At 35.7% G+C, this 17,779-nt stretch overlaps 1 protein-coding gene and 1 long non-coding RNA gene across 2 annotated transcripts; both read left to right on the top strand.

Moving 5' to 3' along the window:
- Nucleotides 1–3,195: 3,195 nt before the first annotated feature.
- LOC133518695 (uncharacterized) lies at nt 3,196–8,148 on the top strand. Its single transcript, XR_009799512.1, has 3 exons — nt 3,196–3,851; nt 4,264–6,028; nt 7,257–8,148. It is a non-coding gene; the product is annotated as an uncharacterized LOC133518695 (long non-coding RNA).
- Nucleotides 8,149–8,376: 228 nt separating this feature from the next.
- Nucleotides 8,377–12,450, top strand: LOC133529244 (uncharacterized). Its single transcript, XM_061866936.1, has 7 exons — nt 8,377–8,462; nt 8,560–8,582; nt 8,881–9,012; nt 10,372–10,628; nt 10,716–10,887; nt 11,060–11,156; nt 11,425–12,450. The coding sequence occupies exons 1-7, from the start codon at nt 8,377–8,379 to the stop codon at nt 11,450–11,452; spliced, it is 795 nt and encodes a 264-aa protein (XP_061722920.1). The 3' UTR covers nt 11,453–12,450.
- The last annotated feature ends 5,329 nt before the right edge of the window (nt 12,451–17,779 follow it).

Genomic DNA, 17,779 nt, shown 5'->3' with positions numbered 1-17,779 from the left:
AAATGCATTGGCGTCTTCTTGGATCTAGCTAAGGCATTTAATTCAGTATCAATTCCGATTCTCCTCCAGAAATTGCAAAACATTAGTATACGTGGCGTCCCGCTGTCATGGTTTGAAAGTTATCTCTCTGGAAGAAGACAGCAAGTCAAAATAGACTCATACAAAAGTCCAGAGGAGCTTATTAAGTTCGGCATTCCTCAAGGCAGCATTCTCAGCCCCACCCTTTTCACAATTTATATCAACGATATTTTAAAACTCCATATTCCAAATTCCGAAGTCATCTGTTATGCTGATGACACTGTTATTCTTTTTAATGACAAAAGCTGGGAAAGAGTTATCGCTACAGCAGAGCACGGCATGAGAATTGCAGCGCATTGGTTTCATATTAATCTTCTAGCTCTAAACAGTGACAAAACCAAATTCATGTGTTTCCATAAAACTGCCTTGACAAAACCATCTTTTGAACTCAAGTTAAAAGTTCACCTATGTAATGATTCTTCCACTAACCATTGTAACTGCGATCATATCCAGCGTATAGATGTCATTAAGTACCTAGGCTTATTTGTAGACGAAAAACTAGGTCTTAAACATCCATTTTCATTTTCAAAAACTTCGCAATTCGGCTTGCAAGCCGTTAATACAAATGGTTTACATTGCGTTATGCCAACCACTGATTAGTTACTGCATTACAGTGTGGGGTGGAGCACCTAAAACCACGATGCTGGAACTTGAAAGAGCCCAACGCTCCGTGTTGAAAGTAATGTTTAAGAAACCCTTTCGATTCCCAACATCCGATCTCTACGCTGAAGCGAAGGTTCTAACTGTTCGTCAACTGTTTTTGCATAAAATAGTTATGCTTACGCATACTTCGTCCAAATAACTGACTTGTTACAATTCGCTCCTTAAAATTTTCATTTACCAGTACCAAAAGTATCATCCGCGTATGCTAAACGTTTCGGGGACTACATATGGGCGGCAACCTACAACGCCATTCTTAAGCATTGTGCTTTAAAAGGCAGCTCTGTAAATGAGGCTAAAAATACTACTCTTAAATTACTTCAATCGCTTAATTACACTGAGACAGAAGCTATTGTACAAAGTATCACTTAACTGTAATTTTACCTAGCTTATCTTAATTTTAGTTTTAAGTATTAAATGTTTAAGTTTTAGGTTCATTATGTGAGTACTTAACGTAATTCTGTTATACAAGCGTAACTGGTTCCCCGCGATACAGGTGTAACCTAGTGCGGGGGCCCCTGGTAACTATCCCAGATAGCAGATCACCTTGCAGCAAATATGATTTTTCTTTGATTATAAATTGCTACGTCAAATGTAACAAGGCAAGCTTGTATCAATCTTGGAGCAACTTATAAATTTGATATATAATGCTTCAAATATGTTGCAGTATTGTCGCAATCTTGCATTTTATTTCATGTTTCGAATATAATCTTTCAAAATGGCTGCAAACTTTGAAGATACTGCAAGTTGCAAATATGATTTTTGACATTTGTTTCAAAGTTTCTACAAACTTTGTTTATATTTCAATTTGCAAAGATGGTCTTTCAAGTTTGTTTTATAATTGCTGCAAGCTTTGCTGTGACTTCAAGTTGCAAACATGATATTATTATTATTTTTATAGTTGCTGCAAGCTTTGACGTTTTTTCAAGTGGCAAGCATGATATTTCAAAGTTGCTGCAAACTTTGCTGATATGTTAATTTGCAAAAATGATCTTTCAAATTTATTTTAAAGCTACTGCAAACTTTGGTGTAACGTCAAACTGCAAGCTTAATAAAAAAAAAATTCTAAATTGCTGCAAACTTTGATGATGTTTCAAGTATCAAAGTTGATTTTTCTACTCGTCGACTGTAATGGTTGAATTAAGATTTCTTATACAAAACTATAATTGCATATTTTTCATATATGGACTCCCAACTCAAGTGTACAAAATTTTTTCGATACGCTGTAATCAACTATAAAAAAAAATAGACCAATCACGTGCCGCCGCGCTCCCATAGAACGGGGGACGGGCGGGCAGAGGCTCGCGCGTTTTTGTCTTTTGTACTACTTACCGATTTTCATTACTTATTTAGGTTTTATAGTAAAAGAAATACTATTTTTATTAGCTCGTAGAATAAGTATTGTATACAATAGTGATATAATCAGGCTTTTCAATCTCGTACCTCACTTAAGCAACTCAGCAAGCTTCGTTGCCTAAACACGGTACTCGACTGAAAAGCTCTCTATTGTATTAAGATTGTATAAAATACTATTTCCGTGTTTGGTTTAAAGTTGCTGTTAACTTTGGTGTAACATTAAGTTGGAAACATGGTCTTTAATTATTTTTCAAAGTTGCTGCAAAGTTAATTTTTATAAAATTATTTTATTAATTAGTAAAATTACGTACCTACATGCACATAATTATTATCATCAAAAGGACACAATACCTACATGATCTTTCAATTTTACTGCAAACGGATGATGATCTTTCAGATTTAAGTTTGTATTGATTTAAAGTAACTCTTTTACCTTGGTCCTAGTTTTACCTCGGACAGTTGGCAATATTTCCACATTGCCACGGTTATTGAAATACCTACTTCATTCATATTATTTGAAACGTTATTATTAATCATCAAAATCAAGCTATCAACGAAACTTGAAAGCGGTCGGTATCTCAAGAAAAAAATCAAAATATAAATTGTCTTATGAAAAGTCAGTATATCGAATGTTAAGTACCTACATCAAGGATGATGATTTCATGTTTTGCTAACAGATAAAAAAAAAAGAATATAATATATGGGTTAAAGTTAAATAAGTAATTAGCTACTCGATGGTAGGATTACTTCAGCCTAATCTCAATTGGAAGTGCTATTACGAAGCTTACTTGTCTAAAAAGTTGCTTTGTTGTACCTCAGATACCGAAAATATGTTGTACTTTGACCAGAACTTGCTACTAATGTACCTACTTAAATATTATTATTTTTTTAAGGATTAATATTTGCCGTATTCCTAATTATTGGTTACCTGCTTTATAAGTTACCAGGTAATTGATCTTAGAAAGGATTCCTAAAATGATTAGGCAAAAATTAAATAAGACCATTGCTAACTATATTTTTCCAAGGTACTAGAAAAATCTATTGAATGGCGTAAGTAAGTATGCTAAAAATATCTGATTCCATATATGAATATTGTTTCTATGATTATTTTATTATTAATTAAAACAAAACAAGCGAAATTTCGTACTCTTTCGACAAATACAATACATTAATAGTTGATTAGTTGGTTATTGTACGAATTCCCGCCATGCCGCCAATTCGCAAACCCAAAACAAAGACGATATGCAGTTCACATTTCAAAAAAAATTATTTGAATCGTCTCAATGTCTAATATAATTTGACCCCTAACTTCAGTACTACTAAACGATAAATAATATGTCAGACATAAAATGGACGATCGATTCGTGTTGCTACGCAAGTGTTCGGTAAGCGTCGTGAATCATCCTTCGTTGTTGAACTGACGCAACTTTCGCTACTTGCTTTAATAATACGTATTATGAGGTTCTTAAATTTAAACCTTAAGTATCAAAAAATAGAGCACTTTTTTGTCTAACAAAACTTTGACCGTTTTTTAATATCATGGTCCAGTATATAGCGCGGTTAGCGTCTACCTGACAGCTCCATCCGTTCGCCGGCCGTATTGTGCTATTACCAATTTACCGCCCAAAATCCTTATGAAGAAAAAAAAAAAACTCCAGCAGAGGCAGCAGAGGCGGTCGAGACAAGATGGCTGAGGCTGCATGAAGCTGGTATTGTGAATATTGTGATAAAGTTTTTATTGTTACTGGACATAGTAGGTAAGTAGGTTAAATTCTTTAATTTCCTTATGTAACGATTTTGTTGTTTTTAACGAGAATACGGCCTATCTATACGAAAGCAGATATCATTTTAGCCTTTAGACGTCTTCAACCCCAGAGGTGATGCTTTAAGGAAGGATTCACTGTGTGTGTGTTGCCTGTTAGCATAACTTGACTTTTGACGCGCGAGTTCAGGGTACAACGTAAGATATGCTAGGCCTACAGGTTGTAGCGTATTTACTTTATACTTCGAGTCACGCTTGAAGTATGAATTCGCGCGTCACATGCCAAGATATGCTAGGCGTACAAAAACATTACTATGAGTCGATATGGAATGATATTGGTGACTAGAGTTAAAAATCTGACGGCTTCTAGAGATATTTACTTATTTTCTATTTTTTATTTTCTTTAGGAAGAACTGAACATGTCTCGAAAACCTTTTGTCCTAATGTCTAGGCAGGGACAGTTAAAGAGAATAAAACGAGAAATGGCACAAAACACACAAACAAATAATATTTCGACCAATGACAGCCACACAGAGGAAAACATATTGTTTTCTCATCACAACTCTCGTCAGGTGGTGCAGCTAATGGCAGAGAACGAATTTGACTTGAATAGCCCGGGTTCCTCTTGACATTGTTCCCATCCTCCTCAAAACCATTTCAATTCCTCTCCAAGTCAACAAAATACTCCAGCTTATAATGATTATTCGGCATTTAATAATTTTATTAATGAACAGCCTTTATCAGATAGTGATAGTGATGACCAGGTTAATCCAATTGATATGAATGAATCATTTAAAAATAGTTTGAGACATTGGGCTATCAAAAATCAAATAACCCATGTTGCTACTAATGAATTGCTGAATATATTAAAAGATCATGAATGTTTTGATTTGCCAGCTGATGCTAGATCATTACTTAAGACTCCGGCAAATGTTATCTGTCGAGTTGTTGAGCCAGGACATTACTCTCATATAGGTTTGGAGAAAAATTTGAGGGAAATATTGAAATTTGTTAGTGTAAATGATAATGAAATTCTTCTATTAATCAGCATTGATGGGTTACCATTATTTAAAAGTAGTACAATGGAGTTTTGGCCAATTTTGGGTTCTGTCTATAATGTTCCTGCAATAAAATCGGTTGTGTTTCCTATTGGTGTGTATTGTGGCCCTAAAAAACCTATTAGCTGCACATCTTTTATGGAAGAATTTATTTCTGAAGTTGCTAAATTGATTAACTCGGGTTTGACTATTAACGGCAAAAAACATTAAAGTTGCTATTAAAGGTTTTGTTTGTGATACTCCGGCAAAATCTTTTCTATTAGGAGTCAAAGGACACACAGGTTATTATTCATGTACAAAGTGCAGACAGCCTGGTGTTTATTTGGAAAACAGAATGACATTTCCTGAGTGTGATGGTTGCATCACTGAATGTTTTGAGAAAACATTTTGTCAAAACATTCATCAATTTATATGGCGCCCAAATGGCAACTTATAATCTACATGGTCTTGTACACCTCAGTGATGATGTATATGAATTTGGTGCACTTGATTCCTGTGCAGCATTTCCATTTGAAAACTTTTTACAGGTTCAAAAAGAATATCAGAAAAGGGGCCAAACCTCTTCAGCAAATAATTAAGAGGTTCGGGGAAATGAGTAATTCTAACTTTTGGACTAAAAACATATTACCTTGTGGTTCTATTTATCCAATATTTTTAAAACCTCACTCATCAGGCTTGCTTTTGCCAGGGTGTGATAAATTACAGCAGTTCAGCTCAATTAAATTTCAATCTTTTGTAATAAAAACAGCACATCCGGATTCATATTGTGTTTTAAAACATGGTAATATTGTAGCAGTATGCAACATAGTGTTTTCCAATAATGTACAGAGCATGGTTATACTCTGTAAAGAGTTTGCAACTAAAGAAAACTTCTTTGGTACACCATTAATAGAAAGTTCTAGTATAGGAATTAATATAGTAAAAGAAAAAATGAGTCTATGTGAAAAACCTGTGTCGGATATTGTGGGAAAAGTTGTTCTTCTCCCTTTTCATGATCACCATGTCGCAATCAAAATGCTGCATTCATAGGTCTTAATCCATAATGTCCTTTGTTCCTGTCCTATCCTTTACTAGCCTTGTGGGTTTTGTCAAAGTGGATGATTACTTACTACAGGTATGTGGATATCAAGCCGGGCCTATTTTTAAAAAGCTTGTAACTTGTTAATACAAGTTACAAGCTTTTGAGAAATATGCCCCTGGTCAAACTGTTAATACAAGTTGCTTTTGCAGAGCCGAAGTGTATGAAACACCCAACATTTTATTCGCGATATTGAAATTAGTCCTATATATTAGTCCTATAGTAGAAGTGGATGTAGCTGCTGCAAGTGTATGTAGCTGCTAAACCCCCGTGCCGCTACGCGATAATAGTTTTAGGAAACCTTTTTTAGCTTTTTAATTTATGACATTTAAATAATTTTGAATAATGCACAGTCAGGGAGAAAATTGAATTATTTAAAAATACACATTTGATGCCATTCGCTGTTTCTATCACGGATTAAGATCAAGAAACCAACCTTAGAGCACTAGGAAAGCCACCTAGTATCAAAGAAAACATTTTCCATACATTAGCTAAAAATACAAGGTTATTCACTTAATCGCATAAGGATATTTCTGTGATTCATTACAGCTTGCAGCATGTCTTCATAAGTGAAAAAATGTATAAAAAATAGTAACTTTGATTTTCGTGATTTTTAGTAATCCAATAGCATCAGAGTATTGTTACAGATGGCGCCAGCGTAGGTTTTCCCCGTCAAATTTTAGTTTGGGATTTGGCTGAAATCCCATAGAACAAAACTAGATACTGGGGAAACATATGCTGGTGGCATCTATCAAAACCTTTAACATTTGCCTTCCCCATTGTGATGTCTTCATACAAAATTATGATTTTAAAAAGCGTATAATATGAGTATGTGAGTGATTGACCGAAGTAATAAAAGAGCATTTTCACAATGTATGGGAAACGTTTTCTTTGATTTGTGTTTTTCCTAGTGCCCTTGCCTTAACATGGCTTGGTCTCTATGAAATCCCTGATGGAAGCAGGACAGATGGCACTAAAAAAACTTTGTTTTAACCAATTTTGTTGCTGCCTACATTAAAATAAAAATTGCAATGTTATAATTTAAAAAAATCTTAAGACCCGCTAAGATAATATTCTTATAGGGGCATGGGATTAGAGTAGCTGCCAATACTGACCCATTAAAAAAACCATCCTGTATGTTCACCGCAACCGCTTATAGTCGAAAAAACTCCCAGAATTATTGACAAAATCGTTACTACTTACTTATTTCGTTTGGTCAATTTAGCTATGCTTCATAGGTACTTATTTTGTAATGTATTTTCAGAATCTTTATAATGGCTCATTTTGCCATCGTTACATTTGTGGACGAGGCTGATGCACCAGGAATAATTGCATCAAACTGGGTAATAAATGAAAATTTATGTTCGTACCCTAATGTACGTACAGAAGAATTAAAAGACAAATTGTTAAAAAGGAAAGCTGAACCCGAGGATAAATGGCCGCAGTATAAAATAAAAATTCTAAAATACTACGGTATGAAATTTTCATATATTTTTAGGGTTCCGGACCTACCTGAAAAGGAAATAAAACCGGCCAAGAGCATGTCAGGCCATGCTCAGAGTAGGGTTCCGTAGTTACTCTTCCATCACAATAAGCTAAACTGGAGCTTAAAGTATGGTAGATTGTTAACCAAGGGATGAACTGTGGGTGTACGTCTTTTTACTATGAAGGGGAAACTTTTTGCGATAACTCAAAAACAGCTAAACTGATCATATCCGCTATAGTTTTCATTTAATGTCTTTCTTAAGCTCTACTTCCAAGATTTTTTTCATATTTTTTGGACTAATGGTTCAAAAGTTAGAGGGGGGGGGACACATTTTCTTTCTTTCGGAGCAATTATCTCCGAATATATTCACTTTACCAAGAAATGTTTGTTGAAGACCCATATTAGTTTTGAAAGACCTTTCCAACGATATCCCACACTGTAGGGTTGAAGCAAAAAAAAAAATTTCACCCCCACTTTACGTGTAGAGGAGGTACCCTACACGTAAAATTTTTAGATTTTATTGTATGACTTTGTCGGCGTTATTAATTTATATATCCATGCCAAATTTCAGCTTTCTAGCACTAACGACCATGGAGCAAAGCCTCGGACATACAGACAGACAGACGGACGGACATGGCGAAACTATAAGGGTTCCGTTTTTTGCCATTTGGCTACGGAACCCTAAAAACAATACCATCTCGTATATATATTTTTCGTAATTTTCCTGAATCCATTTTTACTTTCAGAAAATTATAGCGAAGCCCGTCTCCATTTGAAAAAAGCAGAGGAAACTTCCAATTTGGATTCTGATGAGGAAGTAAGAAAAAGAAAAAGAAGACTAAAAAAAATATCCCTGCCAGAAGACTCTAACTCAGAAGATGAATACCCCATTATGAAGATGTCAAAAACCCAGCAAATATTTAAAAAAAAAGAAAATGATTTAGTTAAATATCCAACTCCTCCTAAACCTAAAATAAGTGCCATGTTAGTAGCAGACACAAATAAAAATGCCAGTAATTCCTCTAAAGAGATGAATTGTCAACACAACCCAGCTGTACTTAGAAGGCCATCTGTGTTCTAGTGGAGTTGAAGACCACGCATATGGTAATTGGTTTATTGTATATTGACCATGTCTATTTTAAGGATCCCGAGGAGGTTACGTAGAAATAAAATTTGAAACTGATTTTTTTTACCGAAGTCCGTTTTTCTGTCTCTTTTTTGGTTATTAATCGTGTTGGGTGAATAAAAATAGCTTTGGTAGCTACTTTTAAGGGAGTCACCCTAAATCTCTACATTCTCTACCCACCGTGTGTGACAGCTTATCTGATACGCATTTTTAGCAGATTTAGAAATAATTTGTAGAAACTAAATTTTTTGTTTGACTTTTATGTGTTTGTTGCAGACATTGTGCCTGAAGAATTTAACAACTGTGCAGAAGTTAACAACCATGGGGCAATAAATGGAAACTCTATCATTGTATGTAGTCCCACTCATACTCTAGCCTGCACAAATAATTTCTCGAACGGTATCTCTGGTATGTGTTTTTTTCGTCATTGTTTTTAGATTAGATGTAGATAGAATATTTCTTCACATCACCTATTCAGAAATAGTTATTTGTGCAATAGGAGAGCAAAGTTAGTAATTGCAACGAGTGCCGATTCTATAATATAATCACGAGCGTAGCGAGCTATGATCATTCAGAATCGTGAGCATGGCAACGAACTAAAATCGGCATGAGTAGCAAAAACTTTGCTCTTGGTTTGTGAAATGTGGTGATATGAATATGTGCTGTGAAAATATCTAGGGCTACATTATTTAATTTTTACCTTTGCGGCCATTGTGATTTGTGGTATGATGACGATGACGACGAAAGATGATGGACACGGATCTCTTTTACCCACTAGACGCGGAGCATGCGACACTATTTGAGGTCACCACACACGGGCGCTCCCATATACTAATTTGTGACCTTATTAATAACAAATATCATTTTCATGTTGTTGTAGCATAAATTAGAACAGGAATCAATTCAATTGTGCGGCTCACGGCGCAGTATTTTATAAGCAAAAGAGCTCCTATATTTGTGGTGACCTCGCGGTCTTAGCTTCTAATCTGAGCTCCATATGCTTCATATAGCGGTGTTTGGATCTAGTCTGTGATGATGGATGACTGTCGAATGGCGGATGACGAATGTCTGAAGACGGACGTCAAATAACGGATGTTGAATGACAGATGTCAGGTGGATGGTGGATGTATTGATTGTCTTAGTGGTCTTTTATTTTCCTCAAAGGTGGCGTAAAAAGTATAGGCATGGTACCTAGCAATAGTTATTTATTATACAAGGGGGCAAAGTTGTTGTTTAACTTCTCGTGCTTATATTGAGACCCGAGGCAGCGAAATATTCCGAAATTGAGCCACGAGCGTAGCGAGTGGTTCAAAAAGTGGAATCTTGAGCGTGCGAGGGCCTCAAAGCACGAGAGGTTGAACAAACTTTGCCGCCGAGTGCAATACAACATTTTTCACCACAACAATGCGAGGAAAATACAAGCTGTTAAATAATGCAAATGTAATCAAAATTATTGCTATTCAATATTTATCATTCAAAATTATCGCAGAAAATGAATAATATTGTTGTTGTTAGAATTTGTATCAAGTTACATTCGGATATGATATTCGGACATGTGGATAAAACGTAACTTTCCACACACTTATTAAAGGATATTAAGAGCGCCTTTCCGAGGTGGAGTGGAGAAAAAGTATTTTCATCGTGCATTCTATTTTAGAATCCCGAGCGTAGCGAGCTTTACTTTGTCAAGGATTATTATGTACGCTTTCTCCATAAATGTAATTTAGCTCCCTTGTGACACCATCTAACTACATATTATTGTTGTAGGCTGCTCCGTAAGCAAACAATTTGGCATGCAGCAGGCTCATTTAATCCAGGTCGTGACTGACTTGGCCAAACAAATGTCTGAATTGAATAGAAAAGTTGACATACTTTTAGGGACACATACAGCAGATAGCTTTAATGCATATACACAAGATAATTTAGAAATTTCTGAATTATTAGCTACTCTTCCAGTAAAGGATGATGCGAGTTTTTGTCATTTCAATGACCAGTTACAAATAGTCCGGAACAAACAGGCAATTGTGAGTATACAGTATACACTTGTCTACTTATGTCCGACACTTATGTATTGTTTTTTATCTTGTAATTTTGTAACTTTTATTTAATAGGTATCATTTTTGGCTGGTATTGGCGGTAGAAACATTCGAAGTCTAACCACTAATATGTTGAAAAGAATACTACAAGACGAAGTTGCCGAGCTATATTCCTTAACTGGAAAACAAATGAAGAACTCCAATAAAAAACCATTTTTAAAGACAGAAACCTGTAAAATAATCTTACGTAAGTATATTTTGTGACCAAATTTCCTAACATTAAAGTATCTCAACACCGACTTTGACATTAACGGCCTCATATCATAATAATTATATTAAAAAAGTATTATTTATACCTTTCCCATACGCCTGCTTAAAATTTCGTAAGCACAAGTAAATTCAAATCGTTTTTTATTCAGAAATCTGCAAGAAAGTTTACGAAGATGCGACAGAAGAAAACCTGAAAGAAATAATTAGCGATTGGCTGAATCAGGCTAAAGTTAGGACAACAAGAAGGTAAGAATTACTGTAAGGATTAATGCTTTGAAAATCCCTAGTTTCTAAGGCCGGTGTCGATAGAAAAGTAAATTATGGCAAACAAACCCATTTACCTTCATTGCATCGCAATTTTCTGAAATAACTGCCCACGTTTGACTGTTATTTTTCTGACCCTAAAAAAATAAGTATAAAGTAGGTAACCTTAATGCGTCTATGATATATACCTCAAGTCGATTGGTATGTGGTAAAAACGGCATGTCATTATAATATTATTTATTTGTTTCAGGGCAGAAAGACTAAACAGACAAGCATAACCCTTATAAAGGCAGAGGCGATATTTTAAACATAGCTAATATGAGAAAATGGAAGAATCCTTCAGCATTTTCAATTGAGAAAACCATTATTATATAGTTGATATATATTGCTTTCGTACCTTATACTTACTTTTTTCATCAGTATTTAATTTTGGTGTTAAGAAATCCACGGCAATAAGTGGTCAATTTATGCACTACGCCTGTTAAGGAAGGTGAGTTATCATATCACTGTTTTAATAGAGAATATATGTCAAATCAAGTGTACTAATAGGTAGAGTGCATATATTTACCACGTGTTTTTTTTAATTATTTAGGTTTTTTTACTGTAGATGTATTCCCCAGTGTATAACTGGGGTCTTATTAAGGGATAAATAACGAGTCTGTGCATTAAGTAACAATACTGTATGTTGGTACTCTTTATATATTATTATTGCATACTGACACCAGTCAGTTTAACCAATAGTGCTTTAATAGTACATTACGATACAAGTGCGAAAAATAGGAAATTCGAAACGAGTGGCGATAAATTAAAACACGACCGAAGGGAGTGTTTTAAATCGACACGAGTTGCGAATTACCTATTCGCACATGTATCGTACAACGTTTTACAGTACATATGGCCCTTTAAATGTTCGACACAGTAACGTAATATGCTACTTCTCGCACTAGTGCTATAAAGTAGCCCCATATGTACTGTAATAGTTATTTACGATACAAGTGCAAAAAATAGGAAATTCGCAACGAGTGGTGATAAATTAAAATACGACCGAAGGGAGTGTTTGAAATCGACACTAGATGCGAATTACTGATTCGCACGTGTATCGTACAACGACCCATATGTACTGTATATGGGTCTTTAAAGTTTCGACATATGCACAGAAAGTGCTCATTCCCGCACGCGTGCGGGAAAGTAGCACCATATGTACTGTAAAATAATATGTTGTGTTCCATACCTAATAAATACTGTAATAAAATCTTACACAATTACCCATGAATAATTTGTTTTATTTAGTTAGTTTAAGGCTTCGTCACACTCCAGCGCGATGCCGGCGGGGCGTCGGCGCGGGCGCGACACCGACAGTCCGACACACCGTTGTGCCTCGTGTCACGACGTGAGGCTAACATTCGGACCTCAGCGACGCGCCTCGCTCACGCCTCGCCAGCATCGCACTCGATTGTGACGAAAAATCCTTTAGTTAAACAAACACTATGCAAAGCTGAGATGTTACTATTGCATATAGTTTATGAAAACAAACATCATTCAAATTTGACATGTTAGCCTTGCATATAAATTGTAGAAACAAAAAAGACGTAAATCTGACATGTCAGTATTGCGTATAATTTGTTAGAACAAACATCATGCGAGGTTGATAATATCAGTATTGCATATAGTTTGTTAAAACAAAAAATATGTAAGGTTTACAATGTCAATATTGCATATAAATTGTCGAAACAAACACGATGCAAATCGAACATGTCATTATTGCACATAGTTTGCAAAACAAACTTCTTGCAAGTTTGTTGTTGGGAAACTAGGAGGTTTGATCCAGGCTTGCGTCAAGTGTACATACTTGTCATCGCAAACTTGTCACAACCCTTCACTTGTGATACGTCAAACTTGTTGCAAGGCGGGTCCAAGTCTAAAATGCTATCTGGGATGTCTGTAGGTAATACTTATTAGAAAATAAACTATTCTTATTATTCTTATTCTTTATTCTTATTTGGATTTGATTTCGTTTTGGTTTTTTTGATATTTCATAGTACGTATTTACCTTGTGTTGGTGTGGTGAAAAATTTTGTGTTTCACACGAGGCAATTAGTTTAACCCTCGTATCTTGAAACCTTCGCAACGCTCAAGATTCCAATTCTCGAACCACTCGCTTCGCTCATAATTCAATTTTCTTTCGCTTGCTCGGGTATCAATATTAGCACGAGTGGTTAAACAACAACTTTGTCTCCTTGTAAAACAAATAACTATTTCTACCATTTCCTTATTAGAACACGACACCGAATGTCCCTAAACCGATCCCCACTATTTTTGTTACACCTTGTACCTCTATACAGCTGCACAGGCAATGAATTAAAAGTAATATTAAATGTTTTGTGAGAGTGTGTATTATTTTAGCAAATTTACTTTATTTTCTATAAATAAATGTACCTATATGTAGAAAAATATCGAAGTATTAACAGGAAAACAAGGCTTTGTCACAGCGTTGAAACTTACGGAGATATTGGCTCAAGTGGAGAGTGGATTGTCTTCCGCGAACAATAATAATTGCATGAGTCCCAATGAGTTCGATTGCATTGAAACAGGCACATTGTTGTTCGCGATTGGTCCAATTACTCCATCTGAACAAAACGGTTGTATTGTTTCATAAAGACAATAATGTTGTTCTGCCTCTGTTCATGAACTTAGTACCCGATATTTACAAATAAAACAAGGAGACTATTGAATGGGGATAGTTTTGCTTTCACCACCTCTTATCCACAGAGTGTGGTAATTGGGAACGTGCACGATGGCAGCGTCGTTTAGCGTTCGCAACTATCGGGGAGCTGTCAAATATTGAGCAAAACAAAATAAAGATTATTGCTTTGAAATGTTTACTATAATAAAGTTACCAATGTGCGGAATTTTTTCGTTTTTAATGTTAAACACATTTGACTTTTACTTTACTGAAAATAGTAAGAATTGTCTGTGTATTTTATGTACAGTATTCGATTAATTTTCCTCGTCGTTGTTTCGTTACAAATTAAATGAAAAAATGTATATTTCATTATGTTTTGAAGGCCCGCTTCGTGATCCTCTTCCTGGGGATACGTATGATGCTTTCAAGTATAAAAGTATTGCCCTTCTTCACAGGTTTTAATCAACTCATTTTATGTTAAAACATATGTTCTTTCGCTTATCACAACGTTTGTTGTGACAGACGACAGACAACTTGTTTTACATCGAATACCAATATATCGAGGACCTACTGTAATACGTTCTAGTGGCAGAATTTCATAGAAGTAAATGAAAGAACACTTGCAGTCAAGACACATTATACACCTTAGGTACAGACAGTAATACTATTTGCTTAGCAATTTTGCATACAAATTTGTATGTACTTTTCTGTGCACCAGACAGACTAAAATCTTCAAACCGCTGTACTCAAATTCTTCTTTACTCACAAAATTCACAAAACATCAACAACTGATTACATAAAAGATCATTAGGAACATCGTAATTTGTAAGGATTATAGTGCTATAAACCAATTTATTGTTCCTGACGCGTTAAAAATACTTATCAGTAATAAAACCCATCAACAAAAAGGGTAATAAAAGCGACTGCGATAATTATCAACCAATAGCGCTATTATCGACCTTTTCAAAAATATTTTGAAACCGCGATGTCGAGGCGACTCTACTCATTTTGCGAAAAATTTGGCATCTTTAACAATGCCCAATACGGCTTCCGAGAGAAGAGATCCACAACCCTAGCAGTGTACAAGTTTGTTCGAGAAGTACTAAACATAATTAATGAAAGGAAATACGCTATAGGCGTTTTACTAGATATGAGCAAGGCCGACGACCGAGTTAGGTATAATATACTATTAAAAAAACTAAGGTATAAGAGGAAATGCTCATGACTGGTTTTGTTCATACCTCACAAACCGCGTCCAGTATGTCGAAATAGAACATCACAATTACAACACTGATACAATACAAAATGTCCAATCACAAATAACAAAAGTAAACCAATCGATACCCCAGGGAAGTGTCCTTGGATGTATTTTATTTCTTATCTACATAAATGATTTACCCAATATAATAAATAGCCCATGTACCTTGTTTGCTGACGATATTTCTTTTGTTATATCGTGCGAAAATGAACAAACCCTGAACAGCGATTTAAACTCTACATTAGAATAAGTTGTAACATGGCTTAGTGACCACAACTTACAAGTAAACTTTGAAAAAACGAAAATTATACAATTTAAACCTCAAGAAGATATGGCCCGGCTCAAAGCGGTAAGACAACTTGAATCGGGGGCCTGGTTGCAGGCACTGCCTTCGCCACATTTGGGGACCCTACTGGACAAAGACACCTTGAGAGTAGGAGTCGCCTTACGGCTGGGTTCCAAGGTGTGTGAGCCCCATCGCTGTATATGTGGAATGATGGTGGAAACGAATGGACACCATGGCCTGAGCTGCTCCCGGTCTGCGGGGCGGTTCCCGAGACACCATGCGATCAATGATTTAATACGTCGTACCATGGTCTCGGCGAACGTGCCTTGCATTCTGGAGCCTCAAGGCTTAAGCCGTACAGACGGCAAGCGCCCCGATGGCCTAACGCTGGTTCCATGGGCCAAAGGCCGCTGCTTGCTGTGGGATGCAACTTGCGTGAGTACATTTGCGCCTACTCATCTTGCTCCCACTAGCAGGTTGGCAGGCGCAGCCGCGGAAAATGCCGCGAGGCTCAAGCGATTAAAATATGCCAACCTGGAACCAGCGTACGATTTTGTTCCGGTTGCGGTCGAAACGGCTGGGCCGTGGTGTTCGGAGGCGAAAAAATTGGTTAGAGATTTGGGGCGGCGTCTACGTGACAGAGGGTGCGATCCCCGGTCAGGCTCCTACTTAGTCCAACAAATATCGCTTGCCATCCAGCGCGGCAATTCCGCAAGTATTTTTGGTACTTTTGGACTGGGGAGTCGGAATGGGGTGGATATTTTAAGTAGGGCAGTATATTAATTAGTTGTGTTTTTTTTTTTGTGTTTTTGTTTGTTTTTTTTGTCTTTTATATATGATTTTTGTGTATGTAATGTTAGTTGTATTATCATTAGATTGTATATGGATTATATTTGCAATAACTGTACTTTGTGCTAAAGAATTTCACAACATTAAATATACGATTTCATATTAATTTAAACCTTTCCAAAAGCGAACATTAAACATCAATTACTCTTACAACAATAATAAAAGAAAATGGCTGGCGCGTTCTATTTTTTTTTCACACGCTTCCAACGCGCGCGCAAGGCAAAGGCGCGAACGAAATCGACAAACAGCCCATTTAAAAAATGACAAAAACCTAATATTTTCGTATTTCTATTCGACGGATGGAGATCAAATCGATAAAATGTTATGTTTATTAATTAATGTAATTTACGAGATAATTTAATCTATAAATTATGTTTGGTGTGATAAAACCTCTTTGAAGTAACATTTGAAACCTAATAGTAGTTGCTTAGAAAAAAATGTATTACTCGACCAACTTAAGAAGGCTCCGTTTCCATGCATATTATTTGCAATCATTTATCTTCTTAACTCACTCCGATAATATAATGAAAAAGCCCAAGTGTTATAATATACTGAAAAAGCACGCGTGTTTAATATCTAGGATTACGAGCCAAAAATCGGTGGAATAAAAACGTCGTTTTAAGCAAGTGTGTTGAAAATTATGTTAGGTGTGATAAAACCTCTTTGAAATAACATTTGAAACCTAATAGTCGGTTAAAAAAAATGTATTACTCGACCAAATTAAGAAGTCTCCTTTTCCATGCATATTATTAGCCATCAGTTACCTTCTTAACTCAGTCGGATAATATAATGAAAAAGCACGAGTGTTATAATATACTGTACAAGCACGCGTGTTTAATATCTAGGATTATGAGCCAAAAATCGGTGGAATAAAAACGTCGTTTTGAGCAAGTGTGTTCAAAAATCTTTAATCGATAAGATTATTTTTGCATAGTTTATACCAAAATAGTCTTAACAATAATAAAAAAGCGGCCAAGTGCGAGTCGAACTCGCCCATGAAGGGTTCCGTACCATTTATGACGTATTAAAAAAAACCACTTACTAGATCTCGTTCAAACCAATTTTCGGTGGAAGTTTGCAACTTTGCATGGTAATGTCATATATTTTTTTAATTTTATTATTCTCTTATTTTCGAAGTTACAGGGGGGGGGGGGCACATTTTACCACTTTGGAAGTGTCTCTCGCGCAAACTATTCCGTTTAGAAAAAAATGATAATAGAAACCTCAATATCATTTTTGAAAACCTATCCATAGATACCCCACAAGTATGGGATTGATGAAAAATTAATTTTTGAATTTCAGTTCTAACAAGGAAAGGTACCCAACTGTCCGGTTCCGATTTGATTTATATTTATATATGTTATAGAGTAGTCTAAAATAACGGGCACGTATTTTTTTTTAGCGGCCCAAACTCAACCTATTGGGAGAAATTGTCCTCCAAAGTACTAAAAAGTTACTAAATCTTCTAACTCCTATAGAAAGTGATGCTCAAGCAACTTGCTAGTTAATGGCTTGTTTGAGTATATGTT

The sequence above is a fragment of the Cydia pomonella genome, chromosome 1 (assembly GCF_033807575.1).
Source record: "Cydia pomonella isolate Wapato2018A chromosome 1, ilCydPomo1, whole genome shotgun sequence".
Classification (NCBI taxonomy): Eukaryota; Metazoa; Arthropoda; class Insecta; order Lepidoptera; family Tortricidae; genus Cydia; species Cydia pomonella.
The sequence above is the reverse complement of the archived record's forward strand: the minus strand, read 5'-3'. Positions and strand labels throughout refer to the sequence as shown.

What these genes read in the sequence shown, in the direction of transcription:
- LOC133529244 (XM_061866936.1), top strand. Translation starts at nt 8,377, where the DNA reads ATGTCAAAAACCCAGCAAATATTTAAAAAAAAAGAAAATGATTTAGTT. An exon ending in TTTCTCGAACGGTATCTCTG is followed by an intron (nt 9,013 to 10,371) that starts GTATGTGTTTTT and finishes TTATTGTTGTAG; the next exon opens with GCTGCTCCGTAAGCAAACAA. An exon ending in AAAGTTAGGACAACAAGAAG is followed by an intron (nt 11,157 to 11,424) that starts GTAAGAATTACT and finishes TATTTGTTTCAG; the next exon opens with GGCAGAAAGACTAAACAGAC.